The sequence below is a fragment of the Prionailurus viverrinus genome, chromosome E1, assembly GCF_022837055.1.
Source record: "Prionailurus viverrinus isolate Anna chromosome E1, UM_Priviv_1.0, whole genome shotgun sequence".
In the NCBI taxonomy this organism is placed as follows: Eukaryota; Metazoa; Chordata; class Mammalia; order Carnivora; family Felidae; genus Prionailurus; species Prionailurus viverrinus.
In genome coordinates, this window is record NC_062574.1 from 13,959,111 (window position 1) to 13,985,840 (window position 26,730).

Below are 26,730 nucleotides of genomic sequence, written 5' to 3' on the forward strand. Positions count from 1 at the left end.
TCGTTCTTATGACTTAATACATTTAATTTAAAGTGATGCCTTGTATCACCACCACAAAGAAGAAAATCAGTACCACTGACCATAACTGGGAGCGAAGCCTAAAAATAAATAGCACAGAAACAACCTAAATTGTAGGCAGGCACTGTTCCCCACTTAGAGGCCCAGAGCCAGAGGTCTGCTTTCCCTTTGTTATGAAACAGAGATTAGCAAGTGTTAAAAAGGTGTTAAAGCCAGACTAGCACCAACCTGAAAGTTTCCCCTTAAAGAAATCACACGGATTAGTAGAGAACTGAAAAGGGAAGATCCTTCTCACTAGGTGACTCAATGTTATCTCATGCCTGCCCACCTATAGTCATCTCACTGGAGAGCTACCTTATCCTGTGGGAAACATCCAATTAGACTGAATCGTAGGAAGGGGGGCAAGAGGGACAGGAGTCAACCACATCACGGGGGCAACCAATGCCAGCTCCTGGGAGTGCTCCAATCCATTGCCCCCCCCACCACCACCCCAAGGCACACCCGGCTTCTGGGCAAGCCCAAGGGTCACCTGTCACCACCCAGGTGTCTCTGGCTCCACTGCCCTTGTCTCACCCCTTGGCTAACGGCAGAGCACAGCACTAACCCCTCCAAACTCCTCCGCAAATCCAGATCCAGCAGAGCCACTGGAGCCACCCCAAATTCTCACAACACTTCTATGGACAGTCAGTTCTGATGACCCCCAGTTGCTGGGAAGCTTTGGACAGTGGAGGGAGTCTGTGCCAGACTGTGTAAGCACTTCCCTGAGGTCTTGCGGGCATCAAGCCTGCAGCAAGGGACTGGAGCCCAGGAAGCTGCCCCAGAAGCTCCTTTGCCCCAAACGCCACCTCTTAACCCATAGGTCATCCAGAGTATCTCTGAAATAGCTCGAGAGAACTATTTTCAACATCCAGGAGCAAACAATTAGTAAACTCAAGAAAGGTGAAGAGTCAAAGAGAAAAATCCAAAGAAGGGGGGAGGAGGCTGTCAAGCAACCTCCAAACTTGCTCCTGGCCTGCCGGCACTGTGCGCAAAAGGCAAGCAGATCCTGGCCTGGCGGGCACCTCGTGGGCTCAGCCAAGTTGCAAGAGAACCAAATGGCACGGTGAGATACTTGGGCTCAGCCAGGGGCTGTCGCCCGGGTCGGATCAATGCTACTCACTGCAGGCTTCCGGAAGGGCGCCCAATGCCGGGAATGGGGACGAAATACTGGGTGCCCCTCTGTGGATGATGGAGCCCGAAGGGCCCTCCCAGACGCCCTCCGACCCAGCCAATGTCCTGCTTGGGCTTTCCCCCAACAGCCAGTGTCCAGGGCGACGCTCCTGAGTCGCTCCCCCGACGGCGCACGGAGCAGAGGTCTTTCCCAACCAACTCAGGGCCAAAAGCCCTTTTGTAAAAGTCCACCCCAAAGAAAACGGGGATTTAGCATGAGAGTGGAGGAAAGGGGAGGCGGCACTGCCAGGCTTTACCTTTTCTCTTTATTCTGTTTTCTGGATTTGTGCAGGAGTCCGATGAGCACCACGGCGGCGCGGATCCCTGCCTTTCGGCAATGCATCCTCCCCGCAGGCTGGGACATGGCGAGGCCGCCGGCGGTGCCCGGCCGCGCCCTCGCCCGCCCGCCGCGCGCCCCCGTCGGCCCGGCTCCGCGCGCTCCGCGCCGCCCGCTCCCAGCCCCTGCGCCCGCGCCCCGGCCCCCGGCCGCCCGCCTCTCATGGGCCCCGCCCCGCCTAGGTGCGCCCCGGGGGTCAGGTGACCGGGCGCTCACTTCCCGGCGACCTTCAGCGTCTCCTCGGAGCCCGCCGGGCAGCCGGCACCCGCTCCCCCAGCGCAGGCATTTCCAAGGCTCGCTCCGGGCGCGGCCCGGACGGGCGGCTCCGGGGCTCCGGCTCCGGCTCCGGCTCCGGCTCCGGCTCCGACGCGCCGCCCGCGCCGGGACCCCGCCCCGGTCCCGCCTCCGGTGCCCCGGCCCGGGCGCCCGGGCTGCGGGTGGTTCAGGCGGCCCGCTCGCGCTCAGCGCCCCCGGGGGCTCGGCGCCGCGATCGCCCTCCGCTCCGCGCCCCGGCTCTCTCCCCTCCCCTCCGGGCGGGCAGCCGGGCCCCCCGCCCTTCTCTCGCCGCTCCCTCTCCGTCCCCTCCTCTGCGCTCCCCCGTCCCCGCCCCCGCTGGCGGGGCCCCGGGCTCCCTCCCCAGGCAAAGGCGGCTGACGCGCTCTCCCAGCCCGGCCCGCCGGGATACTTCTCCAATGCTGTCACTGTCTTTAAAACACAGGGAGAAAAAACATGCACCGAGACCAAACGCGCGTCCTCAGTCCGATCGAAACCGCCTCCGTACGCGGGGACCGCCGCGGGCCTCCCCCGGCCCAGGACCGGTTAGAGAGGGCATCCCGCACCCCGTGCCCGCCCTCCCGGCCTGAGAGAGGCCCCCGGGCGGTCTGACCCAGCGGGATGCTACCTCCTGCCTTTCCCCAAGTCCGGGAAAGGACTGTCGCGGGAGGCTGGAGGGGGCTATCCAGCATCGGCGCCTACCTGGGCTGGGGTCTGTCCCTCGGTTAACCTTTGTTTCCCCGGCCCTGGAAGTTTGACACAAAACGGGGTCAATGATCAATGTCAAAGCCGCTACACTCTGCCTCGCGTCCCAGGTTGCCAGGGGCGCCCACACCCCACCAGCACCTGCCCCCCCCCCCCCCCCCGCACACCCCGCGACAGTTCTTCCCTGTCTCCTGCACACCCCATGCAAGCTTCATCTTCGCTTCCCAACCGAAAGACAGAAGGTCACTGGCCAGCCGCAGGGAAGGGGCCGTGGCCGAGTCCCTTATATGGGCAGGCCGGAGCCGCTCCAAAGCCCCACTCACTCACTTCCAAGCACTGCCTGGAAGCCTAGCCCCTTCTCACTTCGGGCAGAGGACTGGAGGGAATTAAAATAAGCCATTAGTCCTTCTTGGGACACAGCCCTGTTGGGGCCAGAAAGGTCCCTGAGGCAAGTTGCCTTGTTGAGGGTTTTGTTGTTTTGTTTTTATTTTTAATATAGTCTGGTGTTCACGCAAGCACAGAGAATCAGGCAGGGAAGGGGACTTGGCTGGAGAGAGACAGGGCTACAAATGAATTCCTGGGCCTGAGGCCTCAACCCTGCCTCTCCAGTGGGCACAGTATCTTGCTGGCATTGGAGTTGGAGTGGACAGGAAGAAGCACCAGGGTGGTGCCAAAATGTGCCTGTTTTATTTATGAAGCATCCATTAGCGATGGCCTCGGCCCTCCTGGGCCTGCCTGGCTGGTGGGGCATCACAGAGATAGCCCTGGACATCTATTTATAGCCAGAGAGTGAGTGACCCAGGCCCCACCCCTGGGACCGAAGCTAGGCCTGCTGCTAGGAGAACACCAGTGGGGACCTGAGAATCAGTCTGGAAGAATGGGGGAATGAGTGTCCTCAGTGGGGAAGAGGGCAGAGCACAAGCACACGCAGCTCAGGGCTTCGGCTCTGGCAGAACACCAAGCTGACACGTGAGCTGATGGACTATTTCAGCTAGAGGGCACTGCAGGCGCTGGGGGCACCAGCCATAGGTCCAGCCCAGCATAGGGTGTGTGCTCTATCCACCCACACACAGAAGAAAGCTGCATCTCAGTGCAAGGCCTGACCCCTTCCCAGGCAGGTGAGTATGGGTGGCTCCGGCCCATCCGCCACTGCCTGGGAGCTATTTCAGGTCAAGTGCATCAGTGGGCAACAGGGCCACTGGGATGCGATGAAGGCAAAAAATCTTTGCACCAAGTTGTCCCTCTTGTTCTAGGGTTCCAGGCATTCTCAGGTCCTCTGCAACCACAATGTTTCCAGCCCCGATGTGGCTGAAAACGCAAGGTTGTCCCTAAAAGACCAAACCTTGATCTGATTTCTGAGGCCCTAGAGGCAGAAGTTCCCCGAGGGTGAGGGAGCCCTTCCTTCGGCCCATACCCCACACCAAAACAGCAAAGCATAAGGAAACCCATCCATGGCAGACAATGCAGTGGCCATTTATGCTAGACTTCCCCATTCCACCAACATTCATTAAATACTTTGTGCAGAGAGACTGGGGTAAGTGAGAAATAGAAGACCATCCTTGCCCAAAACAAACAGGGCTAACACACATGAAACCACAGATTAGGCCATTCACATACCACCTTCACAATTTTTTTGACTCAATATCATACATATACCCTGCTATTTAGTTATTATTTTGCTTTAATTAGATCAACTCGCTTTTTTACCTGATCAATTTTAAAAGAAAACATTACCACCCTAAATGAAAATCTATTATCACTTGTCATTCATGCCATGAAAATAAATACAAACTTATTAAATTCTAGCTCAATACCATTGCCTGACAAAGGCTCTGAGCTTGAAGCACCTTCGTTAAAAGAGAAAAGTAGGCAAGTGTCACGTGTTGGCCACATGCTTGCTCCGAACAAAGATGTGGTCCTTAAAGAAATCACAAAGTTTCAAAGAGAATCGAAAGGAAACAATCTTCACATTAGTGACTCAGAGGTCTTCTAAGGCCACATCCTTGGGGCACTCTGGGGTGAGCAGAGGAGGATGGACACCCAGATCGCAGCACTGGAAGTCAGGGCAGAGAAGGAGCCTCCCCAGTCTCCACCACTCAGCAGTTTATTCCCAGCAGTGTCCCAGCTCACAGGACCTCAAAGGTCTGTTCCAGCCCACCCCCACCTCACCCCCAAGCCTGCAGCCCCTGGGAACAAAGTGCCAGGCAGCTGCCAACCTGGGTCTCTGCCCCAATCTGGGGAAACCCAAAGGCTGAGGAGGCCTGGGTGGGAGTAGGGGGAGGACACGACAGAGAAGTTAATCATGAACAGAGGGCAGACAGCTGCACAGCCCGTTCCTAAGGGGCCAGTGGGGTGAGACAGACAGACACGCATGCTTGGTCCTGAAGAAAAGGGCCTTCTGTGCCTGGGAACCCGCTCCAGGAGACACATCCGTGTGAACCTGGGAATCAGCCCCACTGATCAGCCAGTGCCACACTCCACCTCCGGCTCTGGTGCCTCCAGGGCTCTGCAAAATGACTGCAACCTTTCTTGGCTAGAACCGGGAGCAGATAGGCGGCTTTGGAGCCAGCAGGGTGAGGCCTTTCATGAAAACCAGACTTGTTTCAGATGACTTGCCCCTCCCCTTCTGCAGGGGACAGCGTCCCCCTCCTCCCTACGGATCACACAACCTTAGACCTCCTCAGCACAGGCCAGCACCCCCACTCTCTTATGCCTTTGGGGCGCACCCATATATACAGCAGCTTGGAGACATCGCTCCGAAGCCCCTCTCAAGTCTCACTTCTGCAGAGAGAGCACTCACACCTGTGCTCTTTAGGCAAAGGGATGCCATTCATCCTTAGCAGGTACACCAGCGCCCCCTGCTGGGCCTTGTTACAGTTGCGTCTCTGGGATACCACCACAGGACAAAAACAGAAGAGGAAAGGGGATTTGGGGGGCGGGGCAAGAGGGAAAGCGACAGAGGGAAAGAGAGAGGAAGGGGAGGAGGGAAAGACTGGGAAGGTCATTTGAGGTGTGGAAGCCATTTCTACTTGGAAAAGAGATGCAATAGGGGTCTTGGCCAACACCTAACACACACTCTCCTCCCAACTACTAACATCCCTTCTCAGAGCCCACTAGCAGCCCCTTAAAAGGGCCCATGTCACCCCTACAGGGTCCTTCAGTGACAGCAACAGGTAATCCTCTGGCCAGGCTGGGAGGCCTCAAAGACCAGCCTTGGAGGCCCTGGCGCAGCCACACTTTCCTGGAGCCACACGTTTCATACAAAACAGAGGATCTGCCTAGAAACTGGCTCAGATTTTGGAAACGGATCTTGGTGACTTGTGTGGCATTTCCGAGCTTCGGGGAAAGGAAACCATGCCTGAGGAAACCCACAGATCCCACTCAGTGGCGGGGATCCAGCCCTCAGGCTGCACATCATTTGGTACCTAGAGCCTGCCACGCGTGATGTCAATCAGACCTTTGCTGATTTTTTTGTTCAGGGGTTACAGAAAGGGGGGTAAAAGGCAGGTAGAAGGATGGGGAAAGTTCTTTGTTCTTTGGGTTACCGACGGTATTTAAAGTACTTCTTTTGGGTTCATTTATGGAATTTGAACCCATGAACCGAAGTGGCATGACGGTAATTTTTCCCACAGTAGAAACATTCAAAGGATTCTTCTGTGTGTGATACTTCTGATGAACATGAAGAAGCAAATTTTTCATGGAGGCTGCCCAAGGGTCACTCCAGAGAATCAGGAGCGGACGAGGCCGAGGAGTGGGTAGCCTGCGGCACACTCCCCTCACACCCGGGGTCCCCTGGTCCCCACCTCACCGATTACCAAGCCTCCCCAGCTGTGGCCACCACTGAAGCCACTTCCGCTCTAGGGTTTTCTGGGGCTGAGTGGAAAAGAAGGAGGAAAGCTGTCCTTCCATAATATTAGCAACACTGCTTAGCAACATCTTTCCAAGCAAGAACCGGCAGACGCTCCAAAAACCTATTCTGTTTGAATCCACAAAGAACAGAGTGGTTTCTTATACATGTATTATTTATATACTATTTTATATACCCAGTCACGCCTTCTGTCTCTGGCTTCCTTGGGAAATGACGTATTACACCTAACTGAGACTTCCAGACAACTATAGCTTTGAGTAGCAAAACTTGTTGTTTGCTGGTTTGCTTTTATTGTAATAACCTTGACCGGAAATTTCTCTAAAAGTCTTAAGACTTTTGTCCTTTTTAAAAACAGGTTTAATATAACCTTTTCTTGGTGACTCAGAGCCATTATTATCAATAGTAACCACTGTATTGTGCTAAAACCCAGTTTTGAACAGCCCACTAAGGTGAGGGCTCATCTGTCCCTATAATTAATGACCCCAAACAGCTGTGGCACAAAGATACCACAGTGCAGGAATAAAAACTCAAAGTCCTCGTAGTCAGAAAAATCTACACCTTTTATTATCTGTGTGGCCGTGGGCCAGAAATTTAACCTGAGCCTCAGTTCTGTCATCTGTAAAATGGGAATAACAACAGTGCCACCCTCTTAGGGTTCCTGCAAGAATTAAAGAGCATACATAGTTCACACAAAGACCTGTATGAAAATGTTCATAGTAGCTTTATTCAAAATGGACAGTCCGGGGGCGCCTGGGTGGCTCAGTCGGTTAGGCGGCCGACTTCAGCTCAGGTCACGATCTCGCGGTCCGTGAGTTCGAGCCCCGCGTCGGGCTCTGGGCTGATGGCTCAGAGCCTGGAGCCTGCTTCGGATTCTGTGTCTCCCTCTCTCTCTGCCCCTCCCCCGTTCATGCTCTGTTTCTCTCTGTCTCAAAAATAAATAAACGTTGAAAAAAAAATTTTTTTTAAAAACAAAAAACAAAAACAAAATGGACAGTCCGGGGTGCCTGGCTGGCTCAATCTGAAGAGCATGCGACTCTTGATCTCTGGGTTGTGAGTTCGAGCCCTACCTTGGGTGTAGAGATTACTTAGAAGTAAATACATAAACTTCAGGGTGCCTGGGTGACTCAATCGGTTGAGCATCTGACTTCCACTCAGGTCATGATCTCACAGTTCGTGGGTTCCAGCCCCATATCAGGCTGGCGGCACAGAGCCTGCTTCAGATTCTCTGTCTCCCTCTCTCTCTACCTGCCTCCCTCCCTTTCTCTCTCTCTCTCTCTGTCTCTCTCTCTCTCTCTCTCTCAAAAATAAATAAACACTGGTGTGCCTGGGTGGCTCAGTCAGTTAAGCGTCCGACTCTTGGTTTCAGCTCAGGTCATGATCTCACGGTTTCGTGAGTCTGAGTCCCGAGTTCGGCTCTGTGCTGGCAGCACAGAGCCTGCTTGGGATTCTCTCTCTCTCCCTCTCTCGCTGCCCCTCCCCAACTTGTGTTGTCTCTGTCTCTCTCAAAATAAATGAATAAACTTTTAAAAGTTGTTTTTAGGGGCACCTGGGTGGCTCAGTCGGTTGAGCGTCTGACTTCGGCTCAGGTCATGATCTCACGGTCCGTGGGTCCGAGCCCCGTGTCAGGCTCTGTGCTGACAGCATTGAGCCTGGAGCCTGCTTCAAATTCTGTGTCTCCCTCTCTCTCTGCACCTCCCCCGCTCATGCTCTGTCTCTCTCTCTCCTTCAAAAAATAAATTTTTAAAAAAAGCATTAAAAGTTTTTTTTTTTAAAGATAAAGACATAAACTTCAAAACGGACAGTCCATCTACAAACTGAAATATTCACACCATGGAATACCACTTAGTAATAAAAAGGAACAGAATACCAATACATACAACAACATGGATGAATTTCTAAAACATTATGCTGAGTTTAAAAAGCTAGATACCAAAAAAAATGTATGATTCCATTTATATGAAGCTCTAAAACAATCTAAGGTGCCAAATTTAGGACAGTAGTTGCCTCTGGGGGTAAGAGATTTTCTGGAGACAGAAATGTTCTATATCAGGATAGGGTGGTGGAATCCATTTGTCCAAAATGTATAATTGAAATTTGTGCATTTCAACATGTGTAAATTTTACCCCCCAAAAACCTGAAATTAATAGTAACAGCAATAGGGGCGCCTGGGTGGCTCAGTCAGTTAAGGGTCTGACTCCATTTCAGCTCAGGTCATGATCTCATGGTTTGGGGGCTTGAGCCCCGTGTTGGGCTCTGCGCTGGCAGCATGGATGGAGTCTGCTTGGGATTCTCTGTCTCCCTCTGTCTTTGCTTTTCCCCCTGTGTCCACGAGCACGCACATGCTCTCACTCTCTCTCAAAAATAAATATTAAAAAAAAATAGTAACAGCAATAATAATAGAGTGGTAAAATACAGAGAGAACAGCAAAAATATAGAGAGGTCTCAATGACCAAGAAGAGGGCAAAATGTTGATAACTGCTGGGGGTACTATTCTATTTACTTTGTATGTGGCTTGACATTGTCCGTAACAAAACAGTAAAAGAAAATGTTCATAGTGGGCGGGAAATAAAGATTAATTGATTTTCTCTGGGAGTATGATGGGGTTTTTTTAATGTTTATTTATTGAGTGCAGGGGGGGCAGGAGAGGGAGGGAGAGAGAGAATCTCAAGCAGGCTCCACATCACTAGCACAGAGCCTGAGGCAGAGTTCAATCTCATGAACCATGAGGTCATGACCTGAGCCAAAATCAAGAGTCGGACACTTAACCAACTGAGCCACTCAAGCGCCCCAGTATGATGGTTTTTATTATTGTCTTTGTATTTTTCTATTTACAAATTTATAAGGACTACACATTAATTTTATTTTTTTATTTTTTCTTTTTTTGAGAGAGAGAGTACATGTGAGTGTGGGAAGGGCAGAGAGAGAGTGGGACAGAGGATCCAAAGCTGGCTTGGTGCTGACAACAGACAGCCACATGTGGGGCTTGAACTCACAAACCGTGAGATCATGACCTGAGCTCAAGTCAGATGCTTAACCAACAGGGCCACCTAGGTGCCCCAATTTTTTATTTTATTTTCAAGAGAGAAAGAGAGCTTGTAAGTGGGGGAGAGAGGCAGGGGAGAGAGAGACAGAGACAGAGAGAAAGGGAGAATCAATCTTAAGCAGGTTCCATGCTCAGTACCGAGCCCGACATGGGGCTCAATCCCACACCTCTGGGATCATGACCTGAGCCAAAACCGAAAGTCTGACGCTCAACCAACAGAGCTACCCCGGTGCCCTGCACTGTACTGCTTTGAGTCCTCACTTGGAGACTGTTCACAGGGAAAGCAAATAACTAAGCTTGACAAAAATTAGGATGAGTGTGAGTGTGAGAAGTAAGGGAGATGATTCATTCTGAGAAATAGCAAATAAAAGCTGTGCTGTCTAATTAACAATAGGTTTACAACCTATTGGAAATAGGTACAAATCACCCCCCGACACACACACAATGGAGTCCCAAACCCTTAGACACTTCCTTTCTGGTTCTTCTTCCCCTTTCCGCTTCAAGGACATATTTTTGCAGGCTTATTTTTGCGGCTTTGCAATGAGCATGCACCAAAGAACAAAGGAAGGAGGGACTGAAAGTCTCTGCATCACCTCAGGAAATGTACCTTTGTTCCAATCAGACTACTTTTTGCCTGACGTGGGCATAGTACTCAGTCAATGAAGAACCGGGGGAGGGATTTGCATGCTGGGAGATAAACTGTCTGCTGTAACTGCCCTGAGTGTGCCTGTCCATCAGATATCCGCTTCTGCAAGAACGTTGATTAAAGCCTCACTTCACTGTGCTCCGAGTCTCTGCGCCCCTCCTTTGATTGGTCCATGGGCTTATTTCTAACAGCGAGCACCTGAGGAGTGCTTCTGACCCTTACTTTAATTTTTTTTTTAATGTTTACTTATTTTTGAGAGAGAAGGGGAGAGAGACAGAGAACGAACAGGGGAGAGGAGGAGAGAGAGGGAGACACAGAATCCAAAGCAGGCTCTGGGCTCTGAGCTGTCAGCACAGAGCCCAACACAGAGCTCCAACTCATGACTGTGAGATCAAGACCGGAGCTGAAGTCAGACACTTAACCGACTGAGCCACCCAGGCGCCCCATTTTTTTTTTTAATTTTTTTTTTAATGTTTTGACACTTACTCTAGAACCTCTCTTTGGCTCCCTTTTTGCTTCTGACTTGCACTCATTTGCCAGATGCAAGAGTCTTTAAGAAGACCGAGGCACTGCTATGTACAAGCAGGCAACTGTTTAACTGATACACACACAGACACCCTCGGTTTATGCTAGAATTTAGGTGCCCACGCAGTCTGCATTCCCTGCACGCTCCACCAGGGTGTGTGTGTGTGTGCACGTGTGCGTGTACAGGGATGACATCCCAAGCACAGTGTGCAAGCTGGTACCAGACCAGGCAGGGGCACCAACTTCACCTCTGGGTCAACAATAGGAGGATCCCTGTGCAGACTGCAGACAGCTCACGCGCCCGGTCAACCAGAAAATTCATAGGTTATGGCCCCGTCTACATGATTCCTGATAAATCTTCATTTTTTGTTTCTGTTGTCTGAACTAATCTCTTGCTTCTCTGGGATGGATACTCCTTTCTAGAGGAAATTGCCCCCATTGGTGGGTATAATCAAAGCTTTTCTGCTCAGCTGAAAGGCGGCTCCCTCACAATGCACCCAGGACTGGAACTCACTGACGTGTGAACAGCTCTTTCCCACTCTGACATTAAGTCCTCTTAGCCTCAAAGACAAACATGAAGCTGATCTTCCTTGTTGAAACAGATTCCCTGAGCTTCGCCCCCACTCCCCACTGGGGCCCAGCCCTGAGGGTCCCGCTGAGCAGCTGTGTCTGCACTTGGCACACTTTCTACCAGGCCAGCTTTCTGGGGCCCTTCCACTCTTTCCGTTGGGAAAGTCCTTCCAGCTGTCTAGCCTGTGTTACTCCTGTTGTCATCTAAGCTCTTTTGATACTCAACACCCCTTCACCCTTAGGGAGAACCTCACTTAGTTCCAACCCTCTTCACCCTCACCCCCCCAAGTCCCAGAGAAGCTTTCAAAACAGGGCACCGGCCGTGTTCCTTTTACCCGAGGCTCTAAATTCTTTGCTTCCATCCATTCCCCCCTCCCCCCCCGCCCCAGCCCCCTTCACTCAGTCAGTCACAAGGCAGGATCAGAGGCTGCATGGGTCACAAATGATGGGTTGCAGCTAATAACTGAAGGACCAAGGTTTCCCAATTATTCCCTTCTTCTTAATAGATTAGAGCAGTTTCAAGGTTATGGGGACCCGAGCTCAAGAGCCAGCTTTGTGTGAACACCATCCGTCAAGCCTGTCATGGCAGGGAACATGTAGGGAAGCATGTCCTAGGACAGTCTTCAGGCAAAGCCGTCAGCGACCTTCGTGTGGCCCCATGTCAGATACGAGAATGACTCCCTTCATGACGCTGGGAGAACAGGGGTCTGGAGCAGAAACACTTGCAACCCACTCGGCCCCCGCAAGGCAGGGAGATGCACCACAGTAGGTGCAGGCAGGACAATTAATTGAGAGTGTAATGTAACCGAAGGATCCAATGGGGAAATTAACAGAGCTGCTTTCTCAGCTGCTGATCTGCCCCAAAAGAATGCCCCCTCCCCAGAGAGGCCGTCCTTGAGCACTCACCTAGAGCACATCCCTCGGTTACTGTGATTCTGGCTGGGTTTTGTTTTTTTTTAATTGATTTGTCTGTTTACTTGTGTTTTGGTCTTTTCGCCCCAGCGGCATGTAAACCCTGGAGAGGCAGACACTGTGTATGTCTCAGACATCGCCACCATTTCCCCTCACCCCACCCTGCACCCAGATTGGCATCTGACACACTCTAACGCTCAGGAAACATTATTGGAACAGAGGAAGGAGGGGAGGAAGGGGAAAAGAAGGGGGTTAAGAAGGAAGTAAGGAAGGGTACCCCGCCAGGAGGATCCTGCATCCTGGAGTCTGAGCTTCCTTGGCCCCAGAAGACCTTTATTTAGGCTTTTGACTTGACAAAGCTGGTTTGGCTATAGGGGAAGGCAGAGCCCTGAGGTCCCAGGGATGGAAACCCACCCTTCCCCCCCTCACAAACTCAGATGAGGTGCAAAAACTCAGGAGGGGTGGCTAAAAGGATGTCTCCTTAGGGCCCTGCCCCAACTTAGCACTGCCTTGTGAGTCTAGCAACTGCAAGGCAGTGGCTCCAACTCCAAGGTCTCTTTCACAGCACCTGAAAGCCACCCCAGCTTTTAGACAACCCTAGGGAGGGGAGGGCTCCAAAAATACTGTATTTCCTGCCAACCCCAGAGGGATTTTTTTTTAAGTATTTTTAGAAAAATAAGCGTGTAACTTCTTTCACACCCAAGCGTGGGAAGTCAAATCCCTACCTGTTACCCAAACGTGGGCCCCAAATTCAGACTGAGTTTGTTCAGTGTTGGCCCTGACCAGCTGCCGACCTAGACAGGTCCCTCCCCCAACTGTGAAAACGGGAAGGATACGAATACCACCACCACCCCACCCAGTTGTGGAGTGAATGTTCACAGCAGGGCCTTCCTGACCTCAGGCTGGGGAGAGGTTTGACTGTCACACCTGTTCAGAGCCCAACTGTACAGGGTGCTGCCACAGGCCCCCCGCCCCTCCCCCAAGTCTCTGGGGGCTTTAAGAAATGTGGTGGGGGCAAGAGGGCCAGGAGAGAAGGGAGACGGGAAAGGTCGCGCCCCAAGGAGTCACCGTGCCCATGCCCTGGGGAAGCTGTAGCTCTTCCGGGCTGGGGCTGGGACTTCTCAGAAGTCACATCTGTCACTGCCCATGAATATACACCTGCTTCCAGTTCTGTCTTAAGGAGACTTTGGGAACAGATGAGGAGGTCTGTGTATCTTACCAGACCATACTCTCAATATCTTCCTACCTCCAGAGTTTCTCTAACATCATTCAAGGATGGCTCTTCTGATTTTGGAAACGTTCACATACCTCTCATTACTTTTATCTACTTAATACTTTTCTTGAAACCAACTTACTTTTTAAATTAGTATTTGTAAAAGACTTTATGCTAATACCATAATTGGATATAACTGTTTCCCAGAAGCAGAAGTAACTATAAAGGACATATAATACCCTACTCCTTAGGTGTGAGCTGTGCATAGTGACTTCCTTCCAAAAAGTACACTGTGGATGGGGGCGGGGAGGGTAAAGAGTGACTTTACAGAGGAGAACCTTGACAAATACTACTTCTGCCAGGTGATCATGGCCAGCATCAACAGTGATAAGTAATGTTAACTGACAACACAAACAAATAGAAAGGTATTCCATGCTCAAGGATTGGAGAACAAAAATTGTTAAAATGTCCCAACGACTCAAAGCAATCTACAGATTTTAATGCAATCCCTATCAAAAATACTAACAGCAAGGGTGCCTGGGTGACTCAGTGGGTTAAGCGTCCGACTTCAGATCATGATCTCACCCTTGGTGAGTTCGAGCCCCACGTAGGGACCTGTGCTGACAGCTCAGAGCCTGGAGCCTGCTTCAGATTCTCCCTCTCTCTCTCTGCCCCTCCCCCGCTCATGCTTGCTCACTCTCTCTCTCTCTCTCAAAAAGTAAAAACATTAAAAAAACTCGAGATCGTGACCTGAGCCGAAGTCAGATGCTTCACGAACTGTGCCACCCAGACACCCCCCAAAATCTTTTTAAATACCAATAGCATTTTTCATAGAACTAGAAAAAGGAATCCTAAAATTTCTATGGAACCACAAACGACCCCAAATAGCCAAAGCAATCTTGAAAAAGAAGAGCAAAACCGGAAGTATCACAATCCCAGATTTCAAGATATACTACAAAGCAGTAGTCATCAAAACAGTATGGTACTGGCACAAAAATAAACACAGATCAATGGAACAGACAGCCCAAAAATAAGCCCATGATTATATGGTCAATTAATCTTCAATAAAGGAGGCAAGAATATGCAATGGCAAAAGACAGTCTCTTCTACAAATGGTGTTGGGAAACTGGACAGCAACATGCAAAAGAATGAAACTGGACTCTTACACCATACACAAAAATACATTCAAAATGGATTAAAGACCTAAATGTGGGACAAGAAACTATAACAATCCTAGAAGAGAACACAGGCAATAATTTCTCTGACATAGGCCACAGCAACACTTTTCTAGATCTATCTCCTAAGGCAAGTGAAACAAAAGCAAAAATAAACTATTGGGACCATGTCAAAATTAAAAGCTTCTACACAGCAGGGCGCCTGGGTGGCTCAGTCAGTTAAGCATCTGACTTCAGCTCAGGTCATGATCTCATGGCTCGTGGGCTGGAGCCCCATGTCAGGCTCTGTGCTGACAGCTCAGAGCCTGGAGCCTGCTTCGGATTCTGTGTCTCCCTCGTTCTTTGCCCCTCCCCTGCTCATGCTCTGTCTCTCTCTCTCTCTCTCTCTCTCTCTCTCTCAAAAATAAAATAAACATTAAAGAAAAATTTTTTAAAAAGCTTCTACACAGCAAAGAAAGCCATCAACAAAATAAAAAGATAACCTACGGAAAGGGAAAAGGTAGTACAAATGACATACTCAATTAGGGGTTAGTATCCAAAACATTTAAAGAACTTATACAACTCAACACCATAAAGACAAATAATCCAATTAGGAAATAGGCAGAAGACATGAACAGACATTTCTCCAAAGAAGACATCCAGATAGCCAATAGACACACAAAAAGATGCTCAACATCAACCATCATCAGGGAAATGAAAATCAAAACCACAATGAGATACCACCTCACACCTGTCAGAACAGAACAGCTAAAACCAAAAAACACAAGAAACCACAAGTGTTGGTGAGGATGTGGAGAAAAAGGAATCCTCATGCACTATTGGTGGGACTCCAAACTGGTGCAGCCACTGTGGAAAAAGAGTATGGAGGTTCCTCAAAAAATTCAAAATAGGGGCGCCTGGGTGGCTCAGTCGGTTAAGCGTCCGACTTCAGCTCAGGTCACGATCTCACGTTCCGTGAGTTCGAGCCCCGCATCGGGCTCTGGGCTGATGGCTCAGAGCCTGGAGCCTGCTTCCGGTTCTGTGTCTCCCTCTCTCTCTGCCCCTCCCCCATTCATGCTCTGTCTCTCTCTGTCTCAGAATAAATAAACGTTAAAAAAAAATTTTTTTTTTAATTCAAAATAGAATTATCATACGATCCAGTAATTCTACTACTGGGTATTTACCCAAATAGTATGAAAACACTAATTCAAAGGGATATATGCACCCCTGTGTTTACTGCAGCATTACCTACAACAGCCAAGATATGGAAGCTACCTAAGTGTCCACAGAGAGATGAATGGATAAAAAAGATGTGGTAGATACAATGGAATAACATTCAGCCATAAAAAAGAATGAAATCTTGCCATTTGCAACAACACGGGTCGATCTAGAGGATAAAATGCTAAGTGAAATAAATCAGAGAAAGACAAATCCATATGATTTCACTCATAAATGGAATTTAAGAAACAAAACAAATGAGAAAAAGAGACGGAGAGAGAAACCAAGAAACAGACTCCTAATTATACAGAACAAATTGGTTACCAGAGGGGAGGTGGGCAAGGAGCTGAGTGAAGTAGATAAAGGGGATTAAGAGTACACTTATCATGATGAGCACTGAGTAACATATAGAACTGTTGAATCACTATATTGTATACCTGAAACTAATATAACACTGTATGTTGATTATACCGGAATTAAAATTTTTAAAAAAGAAAAACAGTGATAAATCACGTTGACAGCATGTGTCTTTGATATGACGTGATGAAAATGGCAGTCTACCTCCCCAAAACTTGTAACCACAGTTTAATCGTGAGAAAAACATCCAGCAAATCCCAATTTTTTTTCCTAGGGACACCCTAGAATCTACCCAACTTGTATTCCTGAAAACTCTCAAAAATCAAGCAAAGTCTGAGAAACTACTATAACCAAGAGGAACCTAAGGAGACATGACGACTAAATGTAATATAGTATCTGGAAGGGATGCTAGAACAGGAAAAAGGACATTAGGGAAAACTAAGATAAATCTGAATAACCTATGGACTTTAGTTAATAATAATATATAGGGGCACCTGAGTGGCTCAGTGGGTTGAGGTCCGAATCTTGATTTCAGCTCAGGTCATGATCCCAGGGTCGTGGGAGGGAGTCCCACTTCAGACTCCACACTGAGCAAAGAGTCTGCTTAAGATTCTCTCTCTCACTCTCTCTCTCTCTCTCTCTCTCTCTGCCCCTCCCCCCAACACGCTGTCTCTTTATCTCTCTCAAATTTTAAATTAATAATATATCAATATTGGTTCATTAATTATAACAAATGTACCACACTAACCCAAGATATTAATAATAGGGGAAATGGTGTTACGGGGTAAATGAGAACTCTCAATTTTCTGGTAAATCGGAAACTGTCCCAAAGTCTATTTTTAAAAAAGTAAATACGATGGTTTTTGGCTTTCAGCGCAGAGGTGGCGAAGGTGCAAGTGTCTCTGGTTGTCCTGAATCCAGGTTCATGCAACACCAGCCGCCTCCACTTTGCCTCCTAAGTTCGACCCCAATGGGATCAAAGCCGTATACCTGTAACGCACCGGTGGGAAGTCGGTGCCATGTCCATCTGCCGTGGCCCCCAAAATCAGCCTCCTGGATCTGTCTCCAAAAAGGGTTGGTGATGACATCACCAAGGCAACCAATGATTGGAAGGGTCTGAGAAGTGCAGTGAAATGATTCAGAACAGACAGGCCCAGACTGAAGTGATACGTTCTGCCTCTGCCCTGATGATCAAAGCCCTCAAGGATCCGCCAAGAGACAGAAAGAAGCAGAAAAACATTAAGCACAGTGGGAATATCACTTTTGATGAGGCTGTCAACATCGCCCAACAGACGTGGCATCAATCTTCAGCCAGAGAACGCTATGGAACCATTAGGGCGAGCCTGGGGACTGCCCAATCTGTGGGCTGTAATGTTGATGGCCGCCACCCTCATGACATCATAGATGACATCAACAGCAGTGCAGTGGAATGCCCCGCTAGTTAAGAACCACAAAAGGAGGAGCGCCTGGGCGGTTCAGTCCGTTAAACATCCGACTCTTGATTTCGGCTCAGGTCATAATCTCACAGTTCAGGAGTTCAGGCCCTGTGGCGGGCTCCGTGCTGACGGCTCGGAACCTGCTTGAAATTTTCTCTCCCTCTTTCTCTGCCCATCTCCCACTTGCTCGCTCTAGCTCGCTCTCTCTCTGTCAAAATAAACAAACATTAAAAAAAAAAAAAAAGAACTACAAAGGAAAATATTTCAACAAAGGCACCTGGGCGGCTCAGTCAGTTGAGCATCTGACTTCGGCTCAGGTCATAATCTCGTGGTTCTTGGGTTGAACCCCACGTCGGGCTCACTGCTGTCAGCATGGAGCCTGCCTCTGATCCTCTGTCCCCTGTCTCTCTGCCCCTCCCCCGCTCATGACCTCGCTCTCTCTCTCCCTTTCAAAAAAAAAATTTTTTTTTAATTAAAAAAATTCCAGCACGTAGCTTAGATTATCTCCTTGAGGTTGTAAGGAACACTGAAAGAGAACTGAAAAGAGAACGGCTTTCTCTCTGGTGACCAGTGTCAGGCAATGCTGTATCCTTGTACCACCCAATGTCACCCTTCCCAGTTCCAATTTTGGAACAGCTGCGCCATTCCACGTATGTCCACCTTCCTCCTTATTTCATCTGGAACTCGGAGAATGAGCAAAGGGCTTGGATGGTCCCCTTGTGGGACAGCGCCATGGTCCTCTGTGGAGAAAATCACCCCACCCATCCCGAGGGGCCCATGGCCTGGTGCTGGCCACCATCTCAGCTGTCCAGGAAAGTTTTGACGGCAGGCGTTGCCCACTCTGAGCAGGAGAACCACCTCAGAGGGTAATGAACACCATTCCCTTGGGTGCAGGCATTTTCACACCTGTTATTCCCCTGGATACCCGCAGCTCTACACGGAAAGGATATTAATATCCTCCCCATTTGCTAGATGGGTAAACTAAGACCAGAGAGGTTACTACTTCTGTCCAGAATTACATGGCTACTGAGAAGCAGAGCTGGGACCCAGCCACAAATGGATACTGACCCACCCCCTATAGACGCTGACTCCCACAAAATCCAAAATGAAGAGTACTGGAGAGCCCAGGAGATGAGATGACAGGGCAGAGGCTCCCCATGCCTATCACCAGCCTTCTGCCTGCTCAGTACCCAGGCCCTTCTTCTGGTTGACAGACGTTGATTTTCCCTTGGGAAACACTTTGACACCACAGTTGCTTTTTGTGATTCAGGTGGGATTATCTCTCTCAACCTACCCATCCCAAACTCTGAGGTGGGTATGTGGGCCAGGCCTGACCAATCCACGGATTCCACTCCCTAGGCCACAGTGATTGCTTCAGGCATGGACACGTAAACCTAGTTGGTTCAGAGTGAACACCTGATTTTTTTTGCTGGCTCCATAGGAAGAAGAAGCTTACCAACCCCTGGGGTTTCCAAAGTCGGTGGCTGTCTTATGAGAGGAAAGTTGCCTAGGAATGAAGTGAATGTAGAGGAAACCAGAGCCAAGAGATGGGGACAAGCAGATTGTCTATTTTCTGACCCACCTGGATACAGCCATTCCTGAAGCCAAGTTTTCGTAAAGGTATCCATTACAAGATGGTTTTCTTATGTGCTTTTCCTTTTTGTGTGGTTTTTTTTTTTTCTTAAGCCAATCTGAGTTAGATTTTTGAAATTCATAACCTAGTTAATTAACGTAGATCTGTACTCAACAGGTAAGGAAACACATGAGGGGGAAAAGTAAGAAGGCCACATCACTCCCTCACCCCAGGGGAGTATCCGCAAGGTGGGCCATGGAGAAGCCTTCCCAGGAGGAACCCCTGGAGCTGCTTCTCCAACACAGACACACCTGGATGCACCAACCCACCCAATGAGTGACAGTCTTGGGGACAGTCTGTGCAGAGTCCTCTTGACTCTACCAAGGGGAAAGCAGATGGGCACAATTCTGACCCTGCAGATAAAACAGAAATATCTCCCTTCCCTCTGCTGTCAGCATGCAGTTCACTCGTGTCATCTTTTTTCAATAAAATCAAGGACTATTCAAGGAAAATGTAAAAAGGAAAAAAATAGGGGAGTGGGGGACATTCAGACAAATCTAAAATGTGGGACATTCTATAAAACAACTTTGCCAAGTCTGCTGTTCTATATTTAAAGAGACTAAAAAGATGTCACAACGAAGTGCAGTAAGTGACCATTAACAATAAGTCAATGATAGGGGTGCCTGGGTGGCTCAGTCAGTGGAGCGTCCAATTCTGCATTTCAGCTCAGGTCATGCTCCCAAGGTCATGGGATCGAGCCCCATGTTGGGCTCTGCATTGAACACACAGCTTGCTTGAGATTCCCTCTCTCTCTCTCTCTCTCTCTCTCTCTCTCTGCCCCTCTCTTCCATCTGTGCTGTCTCTCTAAGAATAAAAAAATAAGAAAAAGAAGTGGTCAATAATATAACCTAATATGCAGTCCATATTCAAACTCAGAACTGGGAACATTTAGATATGGACTATATATTAAGTTAATATTAATTTGTTTACATGCGATGATAGTATTGTGCTTATGTCAGAGAATGGTATTATTTCAGGGAGTTTTTAGGTGAGTATTTAGATGTAAGGTGTCATGACGTCTGCAACTTGTTTCTGCCTCTCACCCTCATTACGCAGAGAAAGAGAGAAAGGCAACAACTGTCAAATGTAAATAACTGGAGAACTGGGGTGAATACAGGTGTTCACTGTACTATTCTTCTGATCTTTGCATAGACTGGTAATCTTCTAAACAAAATGTTGAAAAAAAAAACCCACATCACCCTTGCCTATCCCTGCCCTCAAATCTGCACACACAGGGGCGCCTGGGTGGCTCAGTGGGTTGAGCGTCTGATTTTTTTTTAATTCTTTTTTTTAACATTTATTTATTTTTGAGACAGAGAGAGACAAAGCATGAACAGGGGAGGGTCAGAGAGAGGGAGGGAGACACAGAATCTGAAACAGGCTCCAGGCTCTGAGCTGTCAGCACAGAGCCTGACGCGGGGCTCGAACTCACGGACCGTGAGATCATGACCTGAGCCGAAGTCGGCCGCTTAACCAACTGAGCCACCCAGGCACCCCAGAGTGTCCGATATTTGATTTGGGCTCAGGTCATGATCTCACATTTGGTGGGATCGAGCCCCGCGTCGGCTCTGCACTGGCAGGGTGGAGCCTGCTTGGGATCCTCAATCTCTCTCTCTCTCTCTCAAGAAAAAATAAGCTTAAAAAAATCTTCACATACATATGTGTGCATGTGCAGCAACCACGTGTATACACACATGCATGCATGCATTCTACAACACAGCAGACTGGTGTGCAAAGAGCACTGGGCCAGAGTCAGCAGAACCAGCTTCCGGACCAGATCTGTCCTCTCATTATCTGTAGGTCCCTTCCCTAGTCTGTTTTCTCAGGGGTAAGATGAGGACTGAAGCTTCTACATACACCCACAAGATGCTGCAGGAGCACTTGGATGGATGGGACAGTATAGTGAAGGGGTTAAGAACTGAAGACAGGGCCAAGATGAGAAGGTCCTTCTTCTAAGGCAGAGATGACAGGAACTGTCTCCTAGGTCACCCCCTTTCTCCCCAGTTGTACGATTCTAGGCCTCTCAGGGGACCCAGTGCTTAGAACGTGACCTTAAGATAGGCAGACAACACCCCCGGACTAGCCCAATGAGAACTGGCCTCCCAGCTTAATCAGCAAAGGAAATGCATCCGGGCTCCGAGCTATGGCTTCAGCTTCCCCGAAGAACCCACAGGGCAGGACTGGTGCCTTCTAACTGTGAAGGAATGAAAAGCGAAGGCCAGCGCCCGTGAACTTGGCTGGGAGGTCACTGCATTCAGGTTCACATCAACTTGCTAGCCATCTCTCGTCACTAAAGCTTTCTGGATTCCTGGGGCTTCTGAACAGAGAGAGGTGGAGGACGTTCTCAGCAAAAGACCTTCCTGCAAAGATCTCAGGCAGGTGCAGGAACTGCAGAAGGCAACAGTCCGCTGACTGAGACAGGACTGTGCTGCTCTGCGCGGCAGGTATGGAGGGCAACCAACATCTGGAGAGACACTGGAGGGTGAGCCAGAGACATGCAGTCATAACAAAGAGGATGCCTAACCCAACAAACTGGCAACAAGTAAAACCTACCAATGGTGGGTGTAGAAGCTGGCAGCAATCTAGCAGTATGCTTAAAATAAGTCACCTGCCCTACCCCCAGCAGTATCACCGCTAAGATTTGGTCAGGTCTAGAGAAACATTCCCAGGTGTGTCCAGAGACAAGTACAAGAATGTTCACTGGAGCACTTTCTGTAAGAGTAAAAAAAATAGTAGAAACATTTCTCTCATTTAGAGACGAAACAGGTAAGTAGGATGTGATATAGTCACAAACTAGCTACTATCCAACGAAATACAAGAAAGAGCTAAGTCTATATGTACGAACATCTATGGTTACTTAAGATGCACATAGGGGCACCTGGGTGGCTCAGTCGGTTGAGCGTCCGACTTCGGCTCAGGTCATGACCTCACAGTTCATGAGTTGAGCCCCGCATTGAGCTCTGTGCTGACAGCTGGGAGCCTGGAGCCTGCTTCAAATTCTGTGTCTCCCTCGCTCTCTGCCCCTCCTCCACTCACACTTTCTCTCTCTCTCGCTCTAAAAAATAAATAAAAATTTTTTTTAAAAGATGCACATAAAAATATTTAATATGTAAAAAAACATGTACCAGATTCTGAAAAGTGGCTACTCTGGGGAAGAGAGGAAGGCAGTGGCATTGCTGGCAACAGGAGATTTTACGTTTAATTTATCTGGGGTTGTTTTTTATTTTGTTTTTATTATTTTCAAGAGAGAGAGCATGTGGTTGCATATGAGCAGGAGAGGGGCAGAGAGGTGAGACAGGATCCGGACAGCAGAGTAATGGTCTGGGCTTTTCTTTAATGTGTTCTTATATTACTTGTGTAATATAAAATTAAGCTTCTAAAAAGAATCACCAATTTCTTTTTTTTTTTTAACACTAATTGTTTTTTTTTTTTCAACATTCATTTATTTTTGGGACAGAGAGAGACAGAGCATGAACGGGGGAGGGGCAGAGAGAGAGGGAGACACAGAATCGGAAACAGGCTCCAGGCTCTGAGCCATCAGACCAGAGCCTGACGCAGGGCTCGAACCCACGGACCGCGAGATCGTGACCTGGCTGAAGTCGGACGCTTAACCGACTGCGCCACCCAGGTGCCCCAAGAATCACCAATTTCTAAAAGTAAATCCACACAGTTATAAGAAAAGGAGGAGGAGGAAGAGGAGGAGGAGGAGGAGGAGGAGGAGGAGGAGGAGGGATAAGAAGCTTTCGATGGAAGGCTATGGAAAGACCTGCAAGATACATGCTGCAGTGAGAAAAGCAAGACGCAGGAACACCTGGGTGGCTCAGATGCTTAAGTGTCTGACTCTTGTTTTCAGCTCAGGTCACAATCTTACGGTTCATGAGATGGAGCCCCGCATCGGGCTCCATACTAACAGCGCACTTGGGATTCTCTCTCTCTCTCTCTCTCTCTCTCTCTCTGCCCCTCCCCTATTTGTGGGTACTCTCTCTCTCAAAATAAATCAATAAACTTTAAAAAAGAAAAAAAAAGCAAGAATGTAAACCAGTGTTGTGTCAGATACTACTTTTTATGTACAAAATAGAGGTACAAAGAATATACGTTCATATTATACAGAAAATATAAACAGAAGCGTGGGAAAGAACCTCTTAAGTGGATTCAGGAAGGAGGCGACTAGGTGCACCTGGAGTAAGAGCAAAACTTCTCACCATATATATTCTTGTGTCAATTTGGTTTTTAAACCAAATACATGTAAATACATCTCCCATTCGAAAGATATTTACGACTAACTACGTAGCACCAGCCAGGATAACCACGATACTCTAGACAGCATCGTGGAAACACTCAGCAACAGTCATAAAAACAGAGGTCCAGACCCTTTGGGTCAGTTATTCCATCCTTGGGAATATATATCCTAAGGAAATAAGTTCTGCACATGCAAGAAACTACATGCACCAAAATGGTTGTGCCATGGGCATTTCTGGGGACAGAGAATTTGAAGCAACCTAAATGCTCACTAATAGGCGATCAGTTCTTGTATTGATGCCCTGGAGACCAGGCTGCTGGGCAGTCCATGGGCTGCCTCCCTCGGGACGCTCCTCCACACCCGTCCCAAACATGGGTCTCAGGACAATGACAATTGAGGGCTGGTGACCAGCCTTCCGGTGACCAGGATGGCTGACAGCACAGGTGAAAGCACTGACACTCAGGGTTCCCAGGGGGAGCCCCACACCCTGTGTGCCTAAGTCACTGGCCTCGTGAGAGCTGCAGGTCCCCCCAAATCCCAATTCAACGAGTCTGAGGCAAAGGCGACGAATCCGATTTTTAACAAGTATCCCAGGGGTCCGCTTTGATAACCACTGGCCTATGTCAATGCAAACCTGGAAAAAATTTCTGTTAGGGAGAGAAGATTAACTACAGGAGCCTTCTGCTTCACTTTTCTGTGTTTTCTTTCAGTTCTTTTATTTTTTTTATTATTTTTTTAAGTAGGCTCCACGCCCAACGTGGGGCTTGAACTCACGAGCCTGAGATTAAGAGTCGCATGCTCTACCGACTGAGCCACCCAGGCGCTCCTTCCCATGTTTTCTTTAACGTTATGTCATGTTACCTTTCCAGTAAATACACAGACCTGCACGCATGGATAATGATTTTTGTATATAAGCACAAGATGGGAAGGTGAGGTTTTCTGGAAGCAAATGTCTCAGTCCTATTTTCCAGACAGACCAGAAAGCTCTATATATTATACTAATGACACATTACCGATTTATTGCTGTTATTATATTAACCTCAATTATTCACTAATACACTATAAGTATACACACATTATTATTAATAAATGTTATTATAACAAGCAATTTCACTGAATTTGCTATGCGTACTGTCGGAGGCACTTACACTTGTTGACTCAAATAACCCTCAGGACCACCTTTATGGTATTACTCCCATTTTACAGATGTAGAAGCTGAGAGACAGAAAGGTTAAGCAACGTGCCCAGGGTCTCGACCGAAGGCACAGAGCTGGACTTCCCACTGGGCAGGAGGCTTCAAGAAACCAAGCTCTTCGGCACTGTGCTCACCCAACAGCCTTAATCCTGACAGATGACAGCCAGGAGGGCAACACCAGGTTGGGGACCGTTCAGTCTCCATGGAGAAATCACTCAAAGGGCATGTCCTAAATGTGAGGTGGGGTAGATGCTTTATCTCTGTCGACTAAAATGACCTTTTCCTAACAGTCTATATTGAGCTCTTTTTCTGTTTCATGCCAACTGTTCTGCTGTCCAGTTCTCCCTTCTTAGCCCACGTTCCCACTGTCAGGGATGACGTAAGGTTGCTGCTCAAAGGAGGTGATACAGGTGCACTGGGCAAAGTACCGGGAGGTGGGCCCAAGGGGTCCTGGAGTAAAGTGTCCCCAGAAATATTCTCTGTTGATGGGGGTCACTACCCAAGCTCTGGCCTTTCCTTTCATGGAGAACTGAAGCCCCAAGAACAGGGGTAGGCACAGAGATAAAAGACAGTGCCTTTCTGACCCTAATTCACCACTCCCTCTATCTGAGCTACATCAGGAAAGCAAGTAATCAATCTCTCAGACAGGAACCAGCTTCACCAGGGAGCAATGGGACAGGGGAGGAGAAGAGACTGGGAGAGAGCAAAACAGAGAAGCCAAGAGAGATGGGAAAGACACAGATACCAAGAAACAGGGACGGAACAATCCCCAACAGAGGAGATGAGCAAAGAAACACTGAAAAGAGCACAGCAGAGGGAGCACAGCAGTCAGGAAATGGTCACCTGCTCTTCTGGCCCTGGCCAGGGCTCCCCTCACATGGACCTCATCTCCCCAGACAGCAAAAGCACACATCCCCGGTTATAAACCTGAGGTCAAGGCACCTGTTCCCCATCTGCCTGGCCTGCCACCCAGAGAGCAGGCAGCCTGTGCCAACAGCACCATCTGCTGGCACAGGGGAGAACTGTGTGTTTCCAATTTGCCACCGCCCAGACAAGCCGGACAAGTCTCATCCCACTCCTGACCCTCCTTCAGCATCTTTGCACCTGCCAAGCCTGTCCGTCCTCAACACATGCGTTCTGTTCCCACTGCCTGGAATGTTCTTCCCCCAGATATCCCCGTGGCTGGCTCCTTCTCTTCCTTTGGGTCTCCACTTAAATGTCACTTCTATGGAAGGGCTATTCCTGACTACTCACCTAAAGTAGCCCCCTGTCATGCCCTCTAATCACCTCACTACCGTGTTTCCTTCCCAGGACTGGGAATTATCTGAAACTACCTGGGTTCTTGTCTTCCTCCCTCACTAGAAAGTACCACGAGGCCTGTCTGGATCTTAACAGTCCACTTTTGCATGACCTGTACTCAGAACAGGCCTTGGCAACAAGCATTTTTGAATGAATGGTTGAATATTCACTCAGCTGAGCTACGCTGAGCTCAAGAACCCAGCTTCAAACTCCACAGGGATGACCCACAAGCTCCTCCCCATTCAAGCCCACAGTCATTATCTTCCCCTGCAAACTGGGTTTCCCTCCTGCACGCCCAGTGCAGTGACCCTTCTCTGCAAATTCTCTAGGCGTGAAACCCCCATTTCTATGGGGCTCTCCTGTCACACTGCTCACATGGACCACACACCTCATCTGAAGATCCCCTACACATGGCCATGGCCGGGCCCCTCCCCTCCAGCCCCAGCCCCCACCTCCACCTCCAGGTTCCTCAGGAACAAGGTTCCTCACCTCCCAGATCCCTTCCCAGGACTGCCAAAGCTGCCTTCCCAGGGGCTCTCTCTGCCACTCACCCAGGCACTCACCACCTCCTCAGCACCATACTGGAGACCCTCCCTGAGCATACCCCACCCCTGCCCCAGTACCTGACTCACTGTTTCTCAAACAGCTCCATATACTCGCCCACCCCTGGCTCTTTGCCTTGTTGTGCCCTCAGTCGGAAACACCCCCTATAATCCCCCTCCTGGGGGATTCCTTTTCAGCTTTCAAATGTTGCCTCCTTTAGGAAGCCTTCCATGATTCCACAAGGAAGAATTCACTGCTCCTCCCACATCTTTACTGGCATTGCCTCACACTTTGCAGTTGGCTATTAAATGTCTCTCTCCTCCCATACATGTGAGC

General features: G+C 49.0%; 1 protein-coding gene and 1 pseudogene across 5 annotated transcripts in view; one reads left to right on the forward strand and one right to left on the reverse strand.

Annotated features, from left to right (window-relative positions):
- RAP1GAP2 (RAP1 GTPase activating protein 2) overlaps positions 1-26,730 on the reverse strand; it is a 192,707-nt gene that overhangs the window by 139,765 nt on the left and 26,212 nt on the right. For 3 of the 5 annotated variants that reach the window (XR_007146870.1, XM_047832815.1, XM_047832812.1), the window contains exon 1: positions 1,485-1,663. The exons of the other annotated variants lie outside the window; for them this stretch is intronic. Coding sequence is in view for 2 of the 3 variants with exons in the window: in XM_047832815.1 (XP_047688771.1) it covers positions 1,485-1,591 (107 nt within the window). In the remaining variant the exon portion in view is untranslated. Of the gene's footprint in view, positions 1-1,484; positions 1,664-26,730 lie in introns of those variants that run through there. 5 annotated transcript variants of the gene reach the window in all.
- Positions 13,616-17,493, forward strand: LOC125151803 (60S ribosomal protein L12-like; annotated as a pseudogene).